Below are 19,472 nucleotides of genomic sequence, written 5' to 3'. Positions count from 1 at the left end.
CACCACAACGAAAGATTCTGCATGCCACAAGGAAGATCCCACATGCTGCAACTAAGACCCGAAGCAGCCAACATTTTTTAATTAATTAATTAATTAATTAATTTTTAAAAATAATAATCCTATTTCTCTACATCCTTCCTTTTTTAAAGGTTAGTGTTTGTGTAAAAGATAATTTGCATAAAGAAGTTTAATATTCACTATTAACCATGTTATAAATTTTAGAGGAGTTAAAATTTTTGCTTCAATAAGGGACATTAAAAAAAATTTTTTTTAAACTTTCTGTGGGTTAATATTCAACTGGCCAGTATTGCAATACCTAGTTTGTACCTTATTTAAGTGATCTTGGACAAGTTACTTGAACTCTTCAATCTTCAGTTCCCCACCTGTGAGTAGGTAGAATACTTCCCTCACAGGATTTCTATAAAAATTCAGTTATATCAGAGTTTTTTGTGGAATTTGACAGGCTAATCCTGAAGTTTCTAGAAAAGTGTAAAGGACCAAGACTAGCCAAGACACACTTGAAGAAGAACAAGAAAATGGGTCTTGCCCTATCAAATATCAAGAATTATTATAAAACTCTAGGAATGAGATAATAGAGACACAGGGGTTACAAACTGAACAATGAAATAAAATAGAAGTTCCAAAAACAGAGCCAGATGTATATATATAAACTTATGACAAGGCTGCCATTGCTTATCAGTGAGGAAATTCATGGTTACAGGGACTACTGTCTATCTCCATGGGAAAAGAAAGAAAGAAATATTGCCCTATTGCCCTATTGCCAAACACAAAAATCAATTCCAATGGATAAAGAAGATGTGATGTGTATATATATGTATGTATATATACAATGGAATACTACTCAGCCATAAAAAAGAATGAAATTATGTGATGTACTGTTTTGAAAATGATGATTTACTCACTGAAGCAACAGCTTCAGGATCTCTATTTGCAATAATTTACAAATACGTTCTAATTAAGATATTTCACTTAAAAAAATGAAACTTTGCCATTTTCAACAACATGGATGGACTTGGACTTGGAGGGTGTTATGCTTAATGAAATAAGTCAGACAGAGAAAGACAAATACTGTATGTTATCACTTACATGTGGAATCTTTAAAAACACAATAAACTAGTGAATATAACAAAAAAGAAACAGACTCACAGACAAAGAGAACAAACTAGTGGTTACCAGAAGGGAGAGGGAAGTGGGGAGGGGCAAGATAGGGGTAGGGGATTAAAAGATACAAACTACTATGTATAAAATAAATAAGCTACAAGGATATATTGTACAACTCAGGGAATATAGCCAATATTTTATGATAACTATAAATGGAATGTAACCTTTAAAAATTGTGAATCACTGTGTTGTACACTTGAAACATATAATATTGTAAATCAACTATATCTCAATTTTTTAAAAAAATCAATTCCAGGTAGACTAGAGACTTAAATGTGAAAGGCCAAACTATGAAATTTTTAGAAGACAATACAGGCCATATGTTCATAACCTTGATTGCACAGAAATGGCACAAAAAGCATAAAGCATATAAGGGAAAGTTCAGTAAATTGGACTAAGCTAAAATTAAGAATGCCTGTTCACCAAAAGACAATGTAAAGAAAATGAAAAGAGAAGCTATTAGTTGCAACACATAGTTGAGGTAGTGTCTTGGTCCCTTCAGGCTGTGTAACAAAATACCACAGACTGGGTGGCTTATAAAAAATAGAAATCTATTTCTCACAGTTCTTGAGTCTGAAAAGTCCAAGACTAAGGTCCCTGTAGACTCAGTGTCTGGTAGGAGTCTACTTCCTAGTCCTAGACAGCCATTGTCTCCCTGTATCCTCACATGATGTAAAGGACAGGGGCTCTCTCTCTGACCTCTTTTTAATCCCGTTCATGAGGGTTCCACCCTCATGACCTACTCACATCCCAAAGGCCCCACCTCCGATCACCATCACACTGGGGATTAGGTTTCAACCTCTGAATTTTGAAGGGACACAAACATTCAGTCTATAGCAGGTAGTACCTAAAATATGCAAAGAATTCCTACAAATCTATAATAAAAAGATACAGATCCCAATAGAAAAGGGTTGGCAAAAATCTGAACTAGCTCTTTGCAGAAGAAATATAAATAGCCATAGCCAAATGAAAATGTGCTCAACCTCATTCGTAATCAGGGAAAAACAAAATTAAAACCACAACGAGATACCATTTCACACCTACCAGACTGGCAAAAGTTAAAAGGAGAATGGCTACATCTGGGGAAGGAGGAGGACACTTCCGGGGGAAGCACACAGGTGATTTCAAAGGTAAAGCTGAACACAGGTGTTCGCTCTACTATAGTTCGTTACACATAACATGTATTTTATGAATACTCTTTGAAGCTGCTCAGTATTTAAGCAGAACAATTAAATGAGATGATGACTCAGTAAAATAACACAGCACAGTGGCTGGCATATCCTAGGTGCCCATTCTTCTCATTCTTGTTTCACTGTAAATATTTGAGAACAAATTTGAACAAAACTACATAGCGGCTTTCTCGCAACTCCAGTACTTGTTGGTAGATTGAAGAAGGCTACAGGATCAGATTCCAGATCTATTCAAAGACAGGAACAAACAAGCCTTCCCACTCCCGGTCCCCCATCTTACAATCTCGTTATTTGTTCCAATTTTACTGAAAATAAACATCTAAAAGTGTTTCATCCTTTCTCCCATCTCTTTAGATCTCTTTCTGACTAGAAAATAGTCCTTTTGTGAAATCATTATGAGAGAAGCCACAGCCCAGTGGTGGCATAAATGAAAGTCGAGGCACAGTGGGTGCCTGCAAGCCAGCGCACTGTCTCAACCTGGCCCTCCACATCGCTACACGGTACGGAACAGGCAGGAAAGGAGAAACGCTAAAGGCTTGCGCCATGCCTGCTCTTGGATTATACTGCGGCTCACATGTTTTAAATCCCTAAATCATTTTGAAAATATCTGTCATGCAAAAGAGCCCCAGACCAAAGAGAGCTGCAGGTAATGGCAACATTTTAGTAATAAAGCCTCTGACATTGGTCTTCTCCCCACAGTTTTGCTTTTCTCCTTCTGTAACCTTGAAGCAGCTTGGAAAAACAAACAAACAAACAAACAACATAAACAAGGTTTCATTATTTCATCCAAACAGACTTCAGACGAATGGCATCCAGGTATGACATAGAGACCAGCAATAGGATTTCTAAGTTAATGAAAATCAGGAGGAACAAAAAAACCAAGCCAGGCCAGGATTGTGTTTTCACTGGTGGTCTGGAAGAGGGGGTGAGTGAACCAGCGAGAGGAAGAAAGGAAGGGGAGCTGGCCAGACGTCAGCTGGGTGAGGGAAGCAGATGACAACCAAGACGGTTTGTCCCTTCGCTTCATCCCTGAGAGCCTAGTGCATGCCAGGCTTTGTGCTCGGAAACTTCAGCACAGTCCTGCCTCGTGGAGAACACAGCTTAGCAGGAGAAAGGGAGGAGAAATGAGTAATAAACGGCGTAAGAGAAGCAGGGGCTGCAGTGGGAGCACACGGCCCCAGGCTTTCAGGCTCCGCCTTCCCAGGGGAATCAACACTAACCTTGGGCTCTAAAGAGGAGCACGAGTTAGCCTGACACAGTGGGGTGGGGGCCCGGTGAGAAGCAAGGGGAGAAAGCCCCAAGCTGGGGGGCTGCGGGTGTGGAGACTTCGGAAGCAAGCAGAGTATCCAGAAGGCTCACTGAATAGATTAGAGGGCCTGGAGCAAAGAATACAAGAAGGGCAGAGCTAGGTTCACGCTCTCCCTGGGGTAAGGCCCACTGGACGAGCCCAGGAAATGTACAGCCTTAGCCCTTAAGAGCAGATGGCATGATCCATGCACCTCACCTCTACGGCACTCTGGCAACAATAACACACTTGGCTGCAGGTAAGATGCAGGTCGGGAGGTCTGGCTGGGACATGACAGTGACTCAGGGAATGCAGTTGGACAATACACACTGAAACCACAATTACAAGACTGGTTGAAAATTTCTGCAAGAAAAAAACATTTGCAGTGTGGACCTTCCCGTACACACACTCAGGTCTATGACTCCTGGAAGCTCCCCTGCTGTATTTCAAGAGAAACCTCCAAGCATTCAAAGTCTATGTTGGGAAACGGGTAAGAGTTTGACAGCCTGCCTGTTGGTATTGAGAACACCTCTGCCGAACTGAAGAAACTGGACTTCTTTCATTTCGAAATCTGCTCACACACAGCCTTCGGGGCATTTGTAAGGTGAAACTGAAGAGGACTAGGAAGTGGGGCGATGTCTGCCCATCACATGCTTAGTCCTAAACTATCCCACCCCCCCATCCCTGCTCCCCACCAGCTCTTCTAGCACCGCAGCTGCTGCAGGCTCTCTTAGCCAGAGACCTGTCAGGAGTCAATTGAGCTGTATCCATCCAGGTATTGCAATACATTTGTTTCAACTATAATTACTCCTCCTGGCAGAGGGACGCATCCTGGTGTGAGACAGAGCAGGCCAGCGCCACCCAGGTGCATGGACCAGGCAGCAGGCAGAGTGCAGTGAGGTAGCTCTGCCATCTGGTGCGTAGAAGAAAGGGCCTGAGGCTCACACCTCCACCCACAGCCTCTAAAGTCCAGACTTCCCGTAGCAAACCAAGTGCTAACGCCTCCATTCAATTCTATTCAGCCCCTCCAGTCCCATGCGTCCATTTTTTGACTCCTCATCCTCTTCCAATTAGCCCTTGACATTCATTTTGACCTGATCTCACCAGGATAAAAATGCTGGGTTGTTAGGGCCAGGGGTTGAGAGTGGAAAGCAGAGAAAATTAATTGTGTAATTTGTCTCAAGGTCTCTACAAGCCCTGGTGACAGCCTTACCTCTTCTATCCAGACATGGTCCTGATGGAGATAATAATGGATTATTTTCCTAAAAATAATTATTGTTATGGTTAAAGCTAAGTTGCTCTCTATTTTTGTCATCTTAGAAAACAAATGATATGTTCCAAACGCCGGTGTGACTGTTTCTTCTACCCCTTTTTGCCACCAGTGCCTTGCATGTAGCAGGCATTTATAAAAAATGTTTATTGATGCTATATGATGGATAATTAGCATCAGAGCCTGCTGGTTTGGAAAAGGAACTTTCAGGAAACCGAAGATCTAGAAGCACAGAAATGGACGAACCCACATAGGGCACACCTCAACACGTGACTGCTCAAAGGAGCCCACCCTATCGAATCAAACATCAACATGATTCACGTCACAAGGACCCTTTCAACGTGGGGACCTATTCCTCCCCAGGATCCCCTTGTGGAAAAAAACATGTATTTACCTTACAGATTTTGTTGGAGATTCTGTCCTCTCTCTGGGAAGATATTTGGAGACATCACTCAGCAGGAGAGACTTGGAGGGACCAGATGGCTGGTAAATGAGAGGCTATTCTCAATCCAGGGCCAACAGGAAAGCAGAAAACCAGAGCTCAAATTTAGATTGAAACCTGGTACCCAACAGTATAAAGTTAGAAACTCCCTTGAACCATCTGGCACTTTTAAATAAATACCTGTCTGTCCAATCCTAGAATGGAAAGGAAACTCAAAGTCTAGCTTTCTTCCCAGAGACAGCCTCTGTACTACCGGTAGGGCCTAGCAGCCACAGGAGTTGCTTAAGATGGAGTAGCTGACTGAGGCTACGTCAACGACTGCCAGTCTTAAGGATCTTAGAGTTCTTTGGAATCTTTCTGATTCCACACGTCTTTCATGCTTCTCTTCTCTCCACCTAATTCTTTTTTTCATTATCCTACCTGAGGCTAGAACACACACACACACACACACACACACACACACACACACACACACACACACTGTGCAACCCTATCTAAATGTTTTAATACATTATTGTCCTTCTGCCAATCCACTCATAATGGTCTTTCCTCCTCATTGACACTTTCCACTTTCCATCATGTCTCTCTCCCCTTCTTGACAATGACCCCTAAAAACCAGCATTTCACCTTCCTGTGTGAAGTCACCATCCCTGAGTATTATGAAATATGGGGTCTCCCGGCCAAATCAATGTATATCTCAGACCCTCCACCCCCATCTCCAACCACCACATGGCGTTAAGATCTCTCCCACATGTTAGCCATGAGCTAACACTACCTTGACCTTTTACCTGGACTAGAAATGGCCTAACCTGATCAATTTCTTCAATTGAATCTTCAGCCCTTGGAAAAAGAAGTGAAGAAAGAGTCTGGATTAGGAGGGCTGACAGTAAAGACCACAGGAAACGGGAGACAAATAGGACCTCCCTTACTTGTTTCCCTCTTCTCCCCTATTGTTAAAGAGTAAATGAGATAAAGTGCAAATGCACCAGTAAACACAGTTAAACTCAATACAAATGTAATTTAACATTGCTATTAATTTTTTTATCACAAAAAAATCCCTTCATTAGCATGGAGCTAATGTCATGGATGGTTCCCTCAAATAAGCTCCACCTCCATGACACAGTGCTTTAGTCTCAGTCTTAGTCATCTTCAGCTCCACCCCCTCCCTTGCCCTCCACACTGTCGGCACAGTTTCCATTCACTCTTTTTTCAGAAAATCCCTCAACCCAGTCTCTTCATCTGCTGTCTTTTGCCCTGAACTCAGCCCAGCTTTTTGTCATCTTGACACTGAAGTATGACTCCCGCTCACTCTAGGATCTGCCCACTCTGTGTCATTTCAGGTCCTCCAAGAAACAGATGCCAAAACAGGATTAGACATGCAAGATATTGACTGGAGAGAGGGCCAGTGGGGAGTTGCATGTGAAGGATAAAGAGGGAGGGAGCGGCGGAGGAGGGAGAGCCTTTGGACCACTGTGCAGGTCTGACACCTGTGAGAGGTGGAAGGAAGACGGGGTAGCAAGAACCTCTGACCACAGTGCAGCCCTGAGAAAATCCCAGTTGACCAATGGGTAGCCTCCAAGCAAAGGTCCCCATTAGTGGAACCCCACATGGGACAGAAATGAGGCTTTAGTACCCTCTCTGTGCTCAGTCACTGACAAAAGTCAGCTCAAGAAAAGAGTGACCTCAGCATAAATAGCAGAGGGGGAAAGAGAGTCTTCTCAATAAAGGTACTGGGTCAGTTGGATACACATAAGGAAAAAACTGGAAAGTTCCTCTGACACCATTCACAAAAATTAATTCTGGGTGGATTTTAGACCTAAATGTGAATGAAAAAAAAGACCAAAAATGTGAAAGACAAAAAAAATTTAAGCTTTTAAAAAATAATACAAGAGAATGCATTTATGACCAAGAAAGGAAACCTACAAACTATATAGGAAAAGAAGGATTAATTTGAATACATTAAAATTAAGAACCTTTATTTATCAACATTAAGAACTTCTGTTTTGGAAGGCAGAAGAGAATGAAAAGACAAACCAGAGCAGGAGAAGTTAGCTTTAACACGTGTAACTGATAAGGGGCTCATAACCAGACTATAAATAAAACTACTAAAGTCAATTAAAATTTTAAAAAAGCAACAGAGAACCCAGTAGAAAAAAATGGCCAAAGACTTGAACAGGTGTTACAAAAGAGGATATCCCAATAGCCAATAAATTTATGAAAAGGTTCCTAATATCATTAATCATGAGGGGAATATACATTAAAACCACAATAAGATATCACTAAACACTCACCTGAATGCTTAAAACTAAAAAGACTAATAACGCCAAGTGCTGGAGAGAATGTGGAACAACAGAAGTTCCCAGGTGTTACTGGGAAGGGTGTATAAAATGGTTCAGTCACTTTGGAAAACTGTTTGCAATATAGACTACTAAGCTCACCCTGTGGCCCAAAAATTCCACTTGTAGGTCTGGAAGTACCTAGAAGTGGCATTACATATGCATAAAATGCACACCAAAAGACATGTACAAGAATGTTCATGGCAGCATCATTATCATGAGGCAAATGTCCACCATGAGTAAAATGGATAAATAAATTGTGGTCTGTTCATTCCACGGCATACCATAGTGAAAATTAATAGATCAAAGCTACACCTGACAATATGGATGAATTTCACAAATACAGTGCAGAGTGAAACCTACTCTAGGATTATACAAATTCAAAAACAAGTGAAACTAAAATTTGGTGTTTACTTATGTGGTAAAACTACTGAAAAAAAAAAAAAAGCAAAGACATGATAACCATCAAAGTCAAGATGGTGGTTACCTTCAGGGAGGTTGGGGGTGGGTGTAATAGGAAGAGGTATGCATGAGGTTTTGAGGTGCTAGCAATGCTCTACTTTTGACCTGAGTATTTGCTGTATAATAACTTTTAAAACCTTATTATTATCTTTCATGCATTTTTCTTAATTGTGTTATATTTCATAGCTTTAAAAAATGTTTCTTTTACAGTAAAAAATAAGAAAATTTTGCAAAAGAGGAGCAATATAGATAGGCCTAGCTCCTGCCCCTGAAAGCGTAAACCTGATTATCTGGCAGGGACTGTGTAAAAACCCTAACAAAGCGTAAGAAATAGAAGACCAATCACAAAGAAGTTAATTTCATGAGATGACAAAGCATTGTTCCCCCCCACCCCTTTTTTTAATAAAAGAAGTAGAAAACAGAAGGTGTTATTAACAGAAACATCCATGGAAGCAAAACTGCATAGAACACCAACTGTCTGCCTAGCGCCCCAACTATATAGAGAGAGTCGAGGTGACTCTGCCTGTCCTCCTATCAGATAAGGGATCCCTCTCTTCACCTGGCTGGCAGTTTGAACTGCAAGGAAGGACAACACCGTGACTCGTACAAGCAAAAAGTGATTGATGGCTCATTTTCCCAAGGTACTTTTGGAGCAATCTTGCAAAGGGTACTTTCAGTACTCTGATAATTAATGGATAAGCTTGCAGGCACTTTTTCATTCAAAGACATTTATTTCTTAATTAAAATGACATGCAAATGTTAACATTTATTAATTACTTTACTAGTTCACAGCAGTGTAATTAACTGACTTTAAAAGCTGAAAATGATACTTCCATTTTTCAGAAATTGCAGCATTGGGTTGAAATGAAAATGTGAAGTAAGAAAAGTTGTTCTTGGGCCTTCCTCAGCTCCTTTCACAGTCTCCCCCCCCCCCCACATCTCACCCCTGTGACCGTTTACAAAGTGGGCCATAATGATTAGGATGTCTGATTCCCAAAGCCAGTTCGTAGCCACTGTGCTATTCCAGATTACTAGATAGAATACACAGTAAAGCAGAGAGGCACCTTTACAAAACTAAGAGCAAGTGATACAAAAAGACAGAAGAACCTAGCTATAGGCATGGCAGTTTCTCCCTTCATGATTCCAGGAAAGAAAGTGAATGCCCCATGACTGCAGGCAACGAACTGGAAGAATTGAATGAAGGAGCACTTTGTGACAACATCAACATACTGTGCCTGCTGTAAGGTACATCCACTCTTCCTATCAGTCTCAGCTGAGTCCCTGTAAAACACCACCAGCAGCCAATGAGGTACACATCTGGGGCAGGAGGGGCCTTAGAGCCAACCACCTGGAGTTGGGGATCAGTTATTCTGCCTACTTACAGTCAGCTGTAGGGAACAAGCAGATGTGGAGTATGGCCAGGAACATGGATGAATGGAAATGTTCATTAGGCCCCATAGCCACAGTGCTGGGTCTACAAGTCCATTCAAGGGCAAAGGAAAGATCTAGGACTGTAAAAAAAAAACAACAAAAAAACTATATATATATACATACATATACACACACACACACACACACACACACACACACACACATATCTCACTCAAAACTATGAAAAGAACACTGGAAGACCACAATCAATAAATATTTAATTAAATGCCTAAAAAGTGTAATATTATGTCAACTTCATTTATTAAATTAATATTCATAAAAATTTCATTACACTTAAAAACGATCTATAGGTTAGGCTTTCTTTCTTCACAAGAATTCTAAGTACGAATGAGAAATCATAGCCAATTGTGAATTAAGTAAATTGTTCATAACCTGATTACTTCAAAGGCAAAATTATTTCTTAAAGGTCTTCCAAGTATTTACAGACAAAATAAAATTACATTTCATGTAGCATTTTATTTTTTTAAATGATATAGGATAGAGCCTCCAAAGGAAAGAGTTCCTAGGATCTTTAAACAGACCTGGCCAGTGTTGTCCTGAATCTGCAAAGAAGGACCATTAAAGGCATCACCGAATCCAAGTTCTTCACACAATGACTGAAATGTTGTCGGTCTTCATTAAACCATAATTACATTTGGAGGCAACACTTCCCATGATTATGAGCACAGGATCTGGAGTCAGACTGCTCCGGTTCAAATCTTTGTTTCATACTTCACTGCGTGTCCTGAGGGAAGTGGCTCAACCTCTCTGAGCCTCATTTTCCTCATCTGTAAAACAAGGAGCACGATAGAACCCACTTTAAAAGATTGGGAGAATTAACTGCGTTAATACGTGTAAAGCACTTATAACTGTGCCTGGCATATAGTAAATGTTGACTAAATGTTATTTATTCACAGAAGTGTGGCTCTGCCATGAGAACCCCATCCCAGTGTTTAATCATTTTCATGTTGTTCCAAGGTGAGTGTGCACATAAGCAGGCAGAGACACTTCTTCAACCACGTTTCTCCCAGACAAGGTCAGGGCATGTTTCCAGGCAGAACACTAGTGGGTGTTCAGGGCCAGGGGACAGATAGGACTTGAGCAGAGAGCTAGAAATCCAGGGCACAAACAGGACTTTCACAATGGAGTCCCTTGCCCTGTTGTCTCTGAAATGGTTTTCTGGCCCCCTTGCAGTGGATTATCTATGCCTACGAGAGAAAAAGGAGAAATTTTGCAAAACTACATGATTAATTAATCCTCAACAAACTGCGTAGTTGACCTGCGGCAAATGGATGCTTCCTACAGAGGTATCAATTATTTGAATGCAAATTATTTTATAGACCCTTAGAAGATCAAGATAATTATTTATAAACATCCATTTTATTAGGAGGGAAAGGAAGAGAGAGAGAGAGGAAGCAAGGAAGGAAGGGAGGAGGGGAGGGAGGGAGGGAAAGAAGTGGAAGAAGAAAAGAAGAAAAAGATGGAAGGAAGGAAAGAAGAAAGGGAGGGAGGGATGAAGGGAGGAAGGAAGGAAGGAAGGAAGGAGAAAAAAACCTAGAACCAAAGGATTTGTAGTATGAACTCATTTGTAAAAAGAAGAAAGAAAAGAAATGCAAACGCCATTATTGTATGTTACATGTGTAAATGCATAGAAAAAGGACTGAAAGAATGCGCATCCAATCATTAGCAATGCTACCTCTGAGAGGGGAGCAGATTTTTGGCAGGGGTTGTGGAGGGAGGACGACGGGAGCAGAGGGTACTAACAGCCTGGAGAGATGCCCACAAGCTAAAGAGAGCAAAACCTGGTGACTGAGCTGGGTCCCCCAAACCCCGAACTAACTCACAATGTGGCCATCCTGCACTGGAGGTCTCCCAACCATATTTGGCTGTGGAGTGAACAGCAAGGAATTCTTGCCAGGGGAGAAGAAACCCAATCTGCATCTTACAGGCTAAGAAGCATCACCAGGCAAAGATGGCTGGAAACAAGCCAACTAGGTGGGCTAGAGGCCCACCTTGCTAGAAGGGCCAAATAAGCTCATGAGAGTCCCCATAAAGCAAGCACACTTTTCACATCTCTCTCCAGCTGAGTATCTAAGATGGTACAAATCCCAGGACAGTCTGTACTCCACTTACCGGTGCATTGCAGACGTGTAATATTTGTGGGCTGGAAAAGCCTCAGCATCTCTGTCATCAAGGATGTGTCTGTCCTGTAACAGCTGGGTGAGCTAGTGTCTCAGCCACCGGCTCCTCCTCTAATCCTAATGGTCTTCCTACAGGTACACCTTGAACGCTCATTCAACATCACTATGTGCTAAGCATTTGTATGGTCAGGCCACTCAAGATGACTGGTCTCTTGGTCTCTGTACATCCGCTGCCCGACCAGTCCCTGCTTCACCTACACCCTACTCACATGACTGACCTTCCCTCCTAATCATAAAGCTTAATCAGTAACTGCACACACGCCTGCCCCCCCAGCCCAGCTAGTGATTGTTCTAATCTTTAGATCAGAACAGCTCCACTACAATAGTCGATCAAACGGAAAACATCTGCCCAGGTCATCAACCCGAGGGGCAGTGAGGGATGTGCCCCGCTGCTGGTTCCCCTGGTAACTGATGAGCCAACCTGACATCAATTCCCACTGAAACTGGTAGCCTCCTTCTCCACCGCATCCCCCCACCCCCAAGTAGCCAAGACTGCTACCAGGTCCTGCCTGCTGTCTGCCATACACGTTCGCTTCAGGACCTTGCTTCAGACATTTAAAGACTCCCTATCCAATAAAACACTGATATCTCTGTTGCTGTCTCTAGGCTCTTCCTTTGGTCCTGCAGCCGGGCAATTACAAGGCTTGCAGCCCTGTGGGGTGCAGCCCAACAGCACTATATTCAGAGATGAATAAGACACAGTTCCACCCCTGAGAGGGACAAAGCAGTAAATGGGCAATTATGGTTCAGTGGTTTTAGGGCTACAATATCAGGAAGCACAGGGTAGTGTCGGAATGCGTAACAAGCACACCTGACCCAGCACACCTGGAGTGGAAGAGGTAAGTCAGGAGGTGATTACCCCTGGGCAGAGCCTTGAAAAGAGGTGAACAAGGGGAAGGGCCAGAGCTGATGTGGATGAATGAGGATGCGTGTCCATGCTCCCACATCCCCCTCTGCCAGCATTCCTGAGGCCAGACCTCACTGACGGCCGGTGAGATTACAGTCTCTTTGCCATACACAGCGGGCATTATCTCACTGTTCTTTGGCATCAGAATCCTTTGAGTTTCATCTGAACACTGTTTCATATAGGAATGTGGGCAGAACTGATTAGTCCCTAATAGAAGCCTGTTACTCCACTCCAACAAGAAACTGTAGCTGAAATAATTGGGTTCTAGGCTGCATTTAGGATGGGCAATAACTAAGTAATGTCGCTCAGATATACTCTGAGCAGTCATCATAATTAGTCTACTCACAAAACTTGGACTTTCATGCTCAATTTACATGTCTTGGCATTTTCATGTGTATTTTCCTTCTTGAACCACTAGCTCCCTTTCCTTCCCACTCGCTCACATCTATCTTCCCCTGTGGCTTGGGTCGCCCATGCCTTGTAATATTAAGTGGACTCAAATAGGTTTCCAAATCCCCTTTTTTTAAGAACACATGCGGCATCAGTCTAGATCTGGGCATTCAGATGGCAAAGAACAGAAGGAGATCAGGGAGTCTATCTTTTTATTCCAATTGATAAGTATCGATTGAACACCTTCTCTGTATAAGATGTTGTGCTAAATACCGAGTAGAATTCAAATACATATAGGACATCTCTCAAGATAGGGACAGTTGGGAACAATAAGACCATTATTACAAAAGGAAACAAGCAGAACAAGGCAGGAACAAGTAACAAATAACAGGCAGGCATTCCGAGAAAGACGAGATCGTTGTCAGAGAGGCAACTGCTAAGTTCCTCCAAAACTGAAAGAGTAAAACTAACACTCAGCTCTTAATGGATGAGATTTGACATGTACCAAAAAAAATATCTTAAAGATAAAGCATTGCTAGGACCAAACACTGTATAAACAAGCAAATTCTTGTGGTATTGTTACAGATCCAAAGTTGAAGCAGATAAAATGGTATAAATACGGAAGGCATCAAATTAGCAATGAAACAGACTAAACAAAAGTCAGAGGTAACTGTGGGCACTCACCCAAGATATCCAGGAAAGGAGATGCCTTGGCTCACAGATCCTGTGTACACACCATGGGGACAAATTTACAGTGGAGATAGGTGCTCTGAACCTGATGTCTTTAAATATTTTAAAAGCGCAACTCACACCCACAACTATCTTACTGTGATTACACAAGAACCTAGAAGCTTTGGAAAAAATTTGACCTGCTGCGTAAACTTCTCTATTGAGACACAGTACACTGACCAGAGAATGTAAGTATCTTGGTCTTGAAAGGAGTTAAATTTTTCACTATAAATGAACAAAATAGCATACTAGATTTCTTATGAATCTCTCATGAAATTGGTCAATATGAGTCCACTTGGAGAGACTGATCCATTCTAGGTGTGCTTAGCCTAAAAGTTAAAAATATAAGCAAGTGCAAATTCACCAAGGTAAATGGCACAAGTACTCTGCCTTCGACAATGGACTTCGCAGTCAAAATAATGAACTTATGCAGGGAGAAGCCAAAGTATTAAAAAAAACTAGTGATGATCTGAATTCGGTTAAACATAGAAATGAATCTTAACTGGTAAATACAGTTACAAAACATGAGGAAATCGTTATAAATCTTGGAAGAAGAGCCACAAAATTTTAAAATAATAATTTGATGATAATATATTGGGGGAAAAAAATTTCAGAATGTGCCAAAAACAGGAGATACAAGGGGGAGGTGCTATGCGAATGCAAATGTTTTCACATTTCATTGGGAGAGTTAAGATGCTGATTCATTTTTGGAGTTGATAGACTAGGACATGTAAGTTTAAATATATTACTTAAAGATAAAAAGGTAACTGTAGATAATTTGACTTCCAGTTCCAGCTAAGATGGAGTAAAAGAGACCAGATTTATTTATTTTTTTCTGCTTGAACCAACCAGAAAAAAACAGACAAAATATATTTTATAAAATGGTTTTCAAGAAACTGGACATCAGGCAACTAAGGACGGTGACCCCTGAGAGACAGGAAACAAACGTGAGTCCTACATTGGCCCACCTTATTGTCTTAAGAGAGTGTCCAGGCTGTGGCTCAGAAAGGAGAAAGGGAAAACCAGGCAGAGCCCCATGGTCTCCCTGAGTTGAGGACATAAATATGGCCGTACAGGAAGGCCAAGGTAGCTAGTGTCCACAGGACAAAGTACCAAAGATGAAAGAGCTGCACAGAAAAGAGAGCTTAAGAGACCTGCAGAGGGTCCTCTTCCAACCTTCAGCTGAGTACTGATAAGCTCATGTGTGAGAAAAAACTAAGACTGGGAAAAGAATCACAAAAAAGGCTTAGAAAGAACAATCCCTAGACAATGACAGGAATAGTTCCTGCTCTTACCAGCCAGAGTGAAAACCCTCGTGATTCACAGTGCCTCAGTATACAGAAGGGTTTTGTGTCAGTACTGGGGGGAAATTATCCCTAGATTAAATGCTGCTGTGGTCCCACCTAACAAATATTAAAAGCACATCTCAAAACAAAGTTCAATAATATTTAAAGGAAACACGAAAGTATCCAGGACCCAACAAGGCAAAATTCAGTGTCTGGTATCCAGTCAAAAATTACCAGGCATGCAAAGAAGCAGGAAAATACAATCCATAACAAGGAGAAAAATCAATCAACTGAAACTGATCCAGAAATGACAAAGATGATAGAATTAGTGAACATGGATATCAAAACACTTGCTATAAGTGTATTTTATATGATCAAAAAGTTAAAGGGAATTTTAAACTTGTTAAATATAGGCATGGAAGACATTAAAGATTGAATGTCTATAAATGAAAATTACAATGTCTAAGATTAAAAATACCCTAGATGACAAAATAAATGAGTCATGAGTATGAAATATACACTGTGGGGGATATAGTCAATAACTATGTAATATCTTTTTTTTTTTAAGTGGTAAGCAGATTCTTTTTTTTTTTTTTATGGCTGGGTTGGGTCTTCATTGTTGTGCGCGGGCTTTCTCTAGTTGCGGCGAGCAGGGGCTACTCTTTGTCGCGGCACGTGGGCTTCTCATTGCAGTGGCTTCTCTTGTTGTGGAGCACGGGCTCTAGGCATGCGGGCTTCCATAGTTGTGGCAGGCAGCCTCAGTAGATGTGGCTCACGGGCTCAGTAGTTGTGGTGCACAGGCTTAGTTGCTCCGCGGCATGTGGGATCTTCCCAGACCAGGGATCGATCCCTTGTCCCCTGCATTGGCAGGCGGATTCTTAACCACTGCACCACCAGGGAAGTCCCTATGTAATATCTTTGTATGGCGACATATTATAACCAGCCTTATTGTGGTGATCAGTTTGAAATGCATAGAAATATCAAATCACTATGTTGTGTAACAGGAACTAACATAGTGTTGTAGGTCAATTATACTTTAAAAACAAACAAACTCATAGAAAAAGTGATCAGATTTATGGTTACCAGGGGTAGGGGTTGGGGGGAGAAAGAATTAGGTGAACGCAGTCAAAAGGGATACACTTACAGTTATAAGATAAATAAGTACTAGGGAGTTAACATACAACATGATAAATATAATTAACACTGTGGTATATTATATATGAAAGTTGTTAAGAGTGTAAATCCTAGGAGTCCTTATCACAAAAAAAATTTTTTTTTCTGTTTCTTTAATTTTGTTTCTATTTGAGATGATAGATGTTCACTAAACTTATTGTGGTCATCACTTCATGATGTATGTAAATCATATCATTATGTTGTACACCTTAAACTTAAGCACTGTATGTCAATTATATCTTAATAAAACTGGAAGAAGAAAAATACCCTGGATGGGATTTACAGTAAATTAGAAATTGCAGAAGAAAAGATTCATGAACATGAAGTAACTGTAGTACAACTTCAAGCAGCCAAATAACTAGAATCCAAAAATAGAGGACAGGGAGGCACAGAAAAAGTATTTTAAAAATGTTTTCCAAATTTGTTGAAAACTTCATAAACCCCACAGATCCAAGAGACTCAATGAATACCAAGCACAATAATATATTGAGATTTCAGTTTGAGAAAAACTTCCATAAGAGAGATATCCAAATATGCAAGAAGGAAGGAAAGCTTGGTGGTGTGATGTCATAGGCTGAATTGTGTCCCCCCAAAATTCATGTGTTGAAATCCTAACCTCTAGTACCTCAGAATGTGACTGTATCTAGAGTGAGGATCTTTAAAGAGGTAATTAAGTTAAAAAGAGGTCATATGGGTGAGCCCTAACTCAATATGGCTGGTATCCTTCTAAGAAGAGGAAATCTGGACACAGCTATATGCACACATGGACCAAGGGGTGACCATGTGGGGACACAGTGAGAAGGGGGCCACCTGCAAGCCAAGAAGAGAGGCCTCAGAAGAAACCAACCCTGCTGGCACCCTGGTCTTGGACTTCCGCCTCCAGAATTGTAGGAAAATACGCTTCTATTGTTTAAGCCACTCAGTCTATGGTACTTTGTTATGGCAGCCTTAGCAGACTAATGCATGTTGTAGAAGCCAAATATTAGCCTTACAGAGGCCCATTGTTCAAGCTGATTCAGGGGAAATTGCTCCCTGCTTCACACCTTCATCCAATGCCACAGGGCCCTTACCCTCCTCTGTTCCCCTCTCCCCCCCAGCCTGGGACTTTCTGATGTCTGTTCTTACATCTATTGCTGTTATGCCCTCCCTGATAGCACCTAGTTTCCCAACCTGGCCCCTAAACTTGATGCCACCTGAGATATTCAAGGCCTGATGCTGGACTAAGAGGAAGGACACACAGACTTGAAAGTTGACCCTGAGTGGCAGGGAGTCTGGAGGGACTGAAATGCTCTGGAGTGTCACATCGTTGTGAAATGTACATTTTTTTTTTTAAAAAGGGTGATAAGAACCCTTCTAAACAGCAAACTTTCTTACTAATCGTCTCACAGTTCACTGTGGGGTTTGAAATATTATGATGGATGGAACTGAATTAAGACTAGAGGAGAGAGAATGATGAAGTATGAGCAGTAAAGTGTGGGTGTTTGGAGCTCTTCATTTATTCCATAAACGTTTATGAGTGTCTATTATATGTAGGCGCTGCAGACACTGGAGAGCAAAACTTACATAGGGCCTGCCTTCCAGAATCATCTATCAGGGAAAACAGACACTGATATAAATACATACAAATATGAAATATACATACACATCTATGTACATATGCAATATAATATACAATAACAAACTATAGGAAATTCTTTGAGGGTTACGTCCAGAAAGTTTTGCAAGTGAGCACAGCTTGGTCTGCTCTGGTCTGGGTGGGCAAGGAAGGCTTGCCCGGGAGTGACCCTTGAGCTTGGGCCATGTAGAAGCTGTGGTCTCTCAGCTAACACTCACCCTGTTCCACTTCCTCTCCACCTCCAGGACCAGAAGCCTGAGGCTATATTTTCCAGACTCCCTTGCCAGCTGGTTCTGCCAGTGGGAATCACTGGGAGGAGACTGGAAAGTAGATGAAAGGTCTGGTGGCAGCGGCAGCAAGGGCAACAGAAACAGTGACAGCAGTGACGAAAGCAACAGTGGTAGCGGCGGCAGCAGTGACAGGAGCGAGGGAGGGCTCCTGGGTTCCTGCTCCGGCAGCCGGCTCCAGAGTGGCAGCCCCAGCGGCACGGCAGTCGTGGGCTTGGGTAACAGCGTGTTCTCTTTGTGCACCCAGCCCTAGAGGTGGAGTGCCTTCCTCAAATGACCAACTCAGCCTCCCCCTTTTTTGCTCTGTCACTGCTCCAAGGCCTTTGTTACCAATTTCCTGGGTGAAATTCCCTCCATTTAAAAAACAAAGAGTAGTTTTTGCTTCCCCAGCTAAACTCATGCTCAGCTCCTAAAATAGCCCCAGGAAACTGACTCAAAGATGGGAACCTGGATTGGTTATCTGAGCTGACTTGGCTTGAATGCAGTGATTACCTCAGTGCCAGTGGGAAATGGAATACTGGTCTCCATGGTACACAGTGGCAAACTGTTACTTAAATTATCACCACTGGCTGCTTGGGATGAAGTGCTTATAGGAGGCTAGGCTTGCAGGGACCCGTGGCTATAATTGACCATTCGGGTGGGAAGGATGAACGTAAAGGCTCTGGATGGGCTGGCTGCTTCTGAACACACTGGTGGGTTCGCAGAAGAAAAAAAAACCTGACAAGCTCAGGGCTTTACTATCTTGGCTAATGTCAAGGTTAGAGAACCATAAAGTTTCTATAACAGCAAAAGAGAACCTCTTGTCTTATAGCCACAGAGCCAATCTAGCTAAAACGTTAGACCTCAGATTTGATCCTGTAGGTAGCAAAATCACAATGAACAGATTCACCGGATCTCTTATGTGACCTATGAGTCTATAATCAATCAACCAATCAAGTCACTGTTCTAGGTCTTGGGTACAGAGGTGAACAAGACCAACAGCACTTTCACCCTCAGAGAAGTCCAGGCAAAGATCTGGAGGAAAGTTCTAGGCGGAGGGAACAGCAAGTGCAAGGCCCTGAAATGGAGCCAGCTTGGGGTGTATGAGGGACAGAAAAAAGGCCATTGTGGCTGCAGTGCACTGAATGTGGAGGAAAGTAGCAGGAGACGGGGCTGGAGAAGCAGCAGGGGTCAAGGCTGGCAAGGCCACAGTGAAGATTTATTTTATTCTGCTTTAGTGAAAGTCATGTGGAAGTGCTAAGCAGGTAGAATACAGCAATACAATTCTGACACCAACCCCCAGGGTC

The 19,472-nt window shown here is 42.0% G+C and overlaps 1 protein-coding gene across 3 annotated transcripts in view; it reads right to left on the bottom strand.

Annotated features, from left to right (window-relative positions):
- Positions 1-19,472, bottom strand: part of CNIH3 (cornichon family AMPA receptor auxiliary protein 3) — a 270,479-nt gene that overhangs the window by 148,881 nt on the left and 102,126 nt on the right. For all 3 annotated transcript variants that reach the window (XM_057544239.1, XM_007167222.2, XM_007167223.2), the window contains 2 exons: positions 10,141-10,386; positions 9,550-9,678 (listed from right to left, as the gene is read on the bottom strand). In XM_057544239.1, the coding sequence (XP_057400222.1) occupies positions 9,550-9,615 (66 nt within the window). In that variant the 5' untranslated portion in view covers positions 9,616-9,678; positions 10,141-10,386. The remainder of the gene's footprint in view (positions 1-9,549; positions 9,679-10,140; positions 10,387-19,472) is intronic.

The sequence above is a fragment of the Balaenoptera acutorostrata genome, chromosome 1 (genome assembly GCF_949987535.1).
Source record: "Balaenoptera acutorostrata chromosome 1, mBalAcu1.1, whole genome shotgun sequence".
In the NCBI taxonomy this organism is placed as follows: domain Eukaryota; kingdom Metazoa; phylum Chordata; class Mammalia; order Artiodactyla; family Balaenopteridae; genus Balaenoptera; species Balaenoptera acutorostrata.
This window is presented reverse-complemented; position numbering and strand designations above follow the sequence as displayed.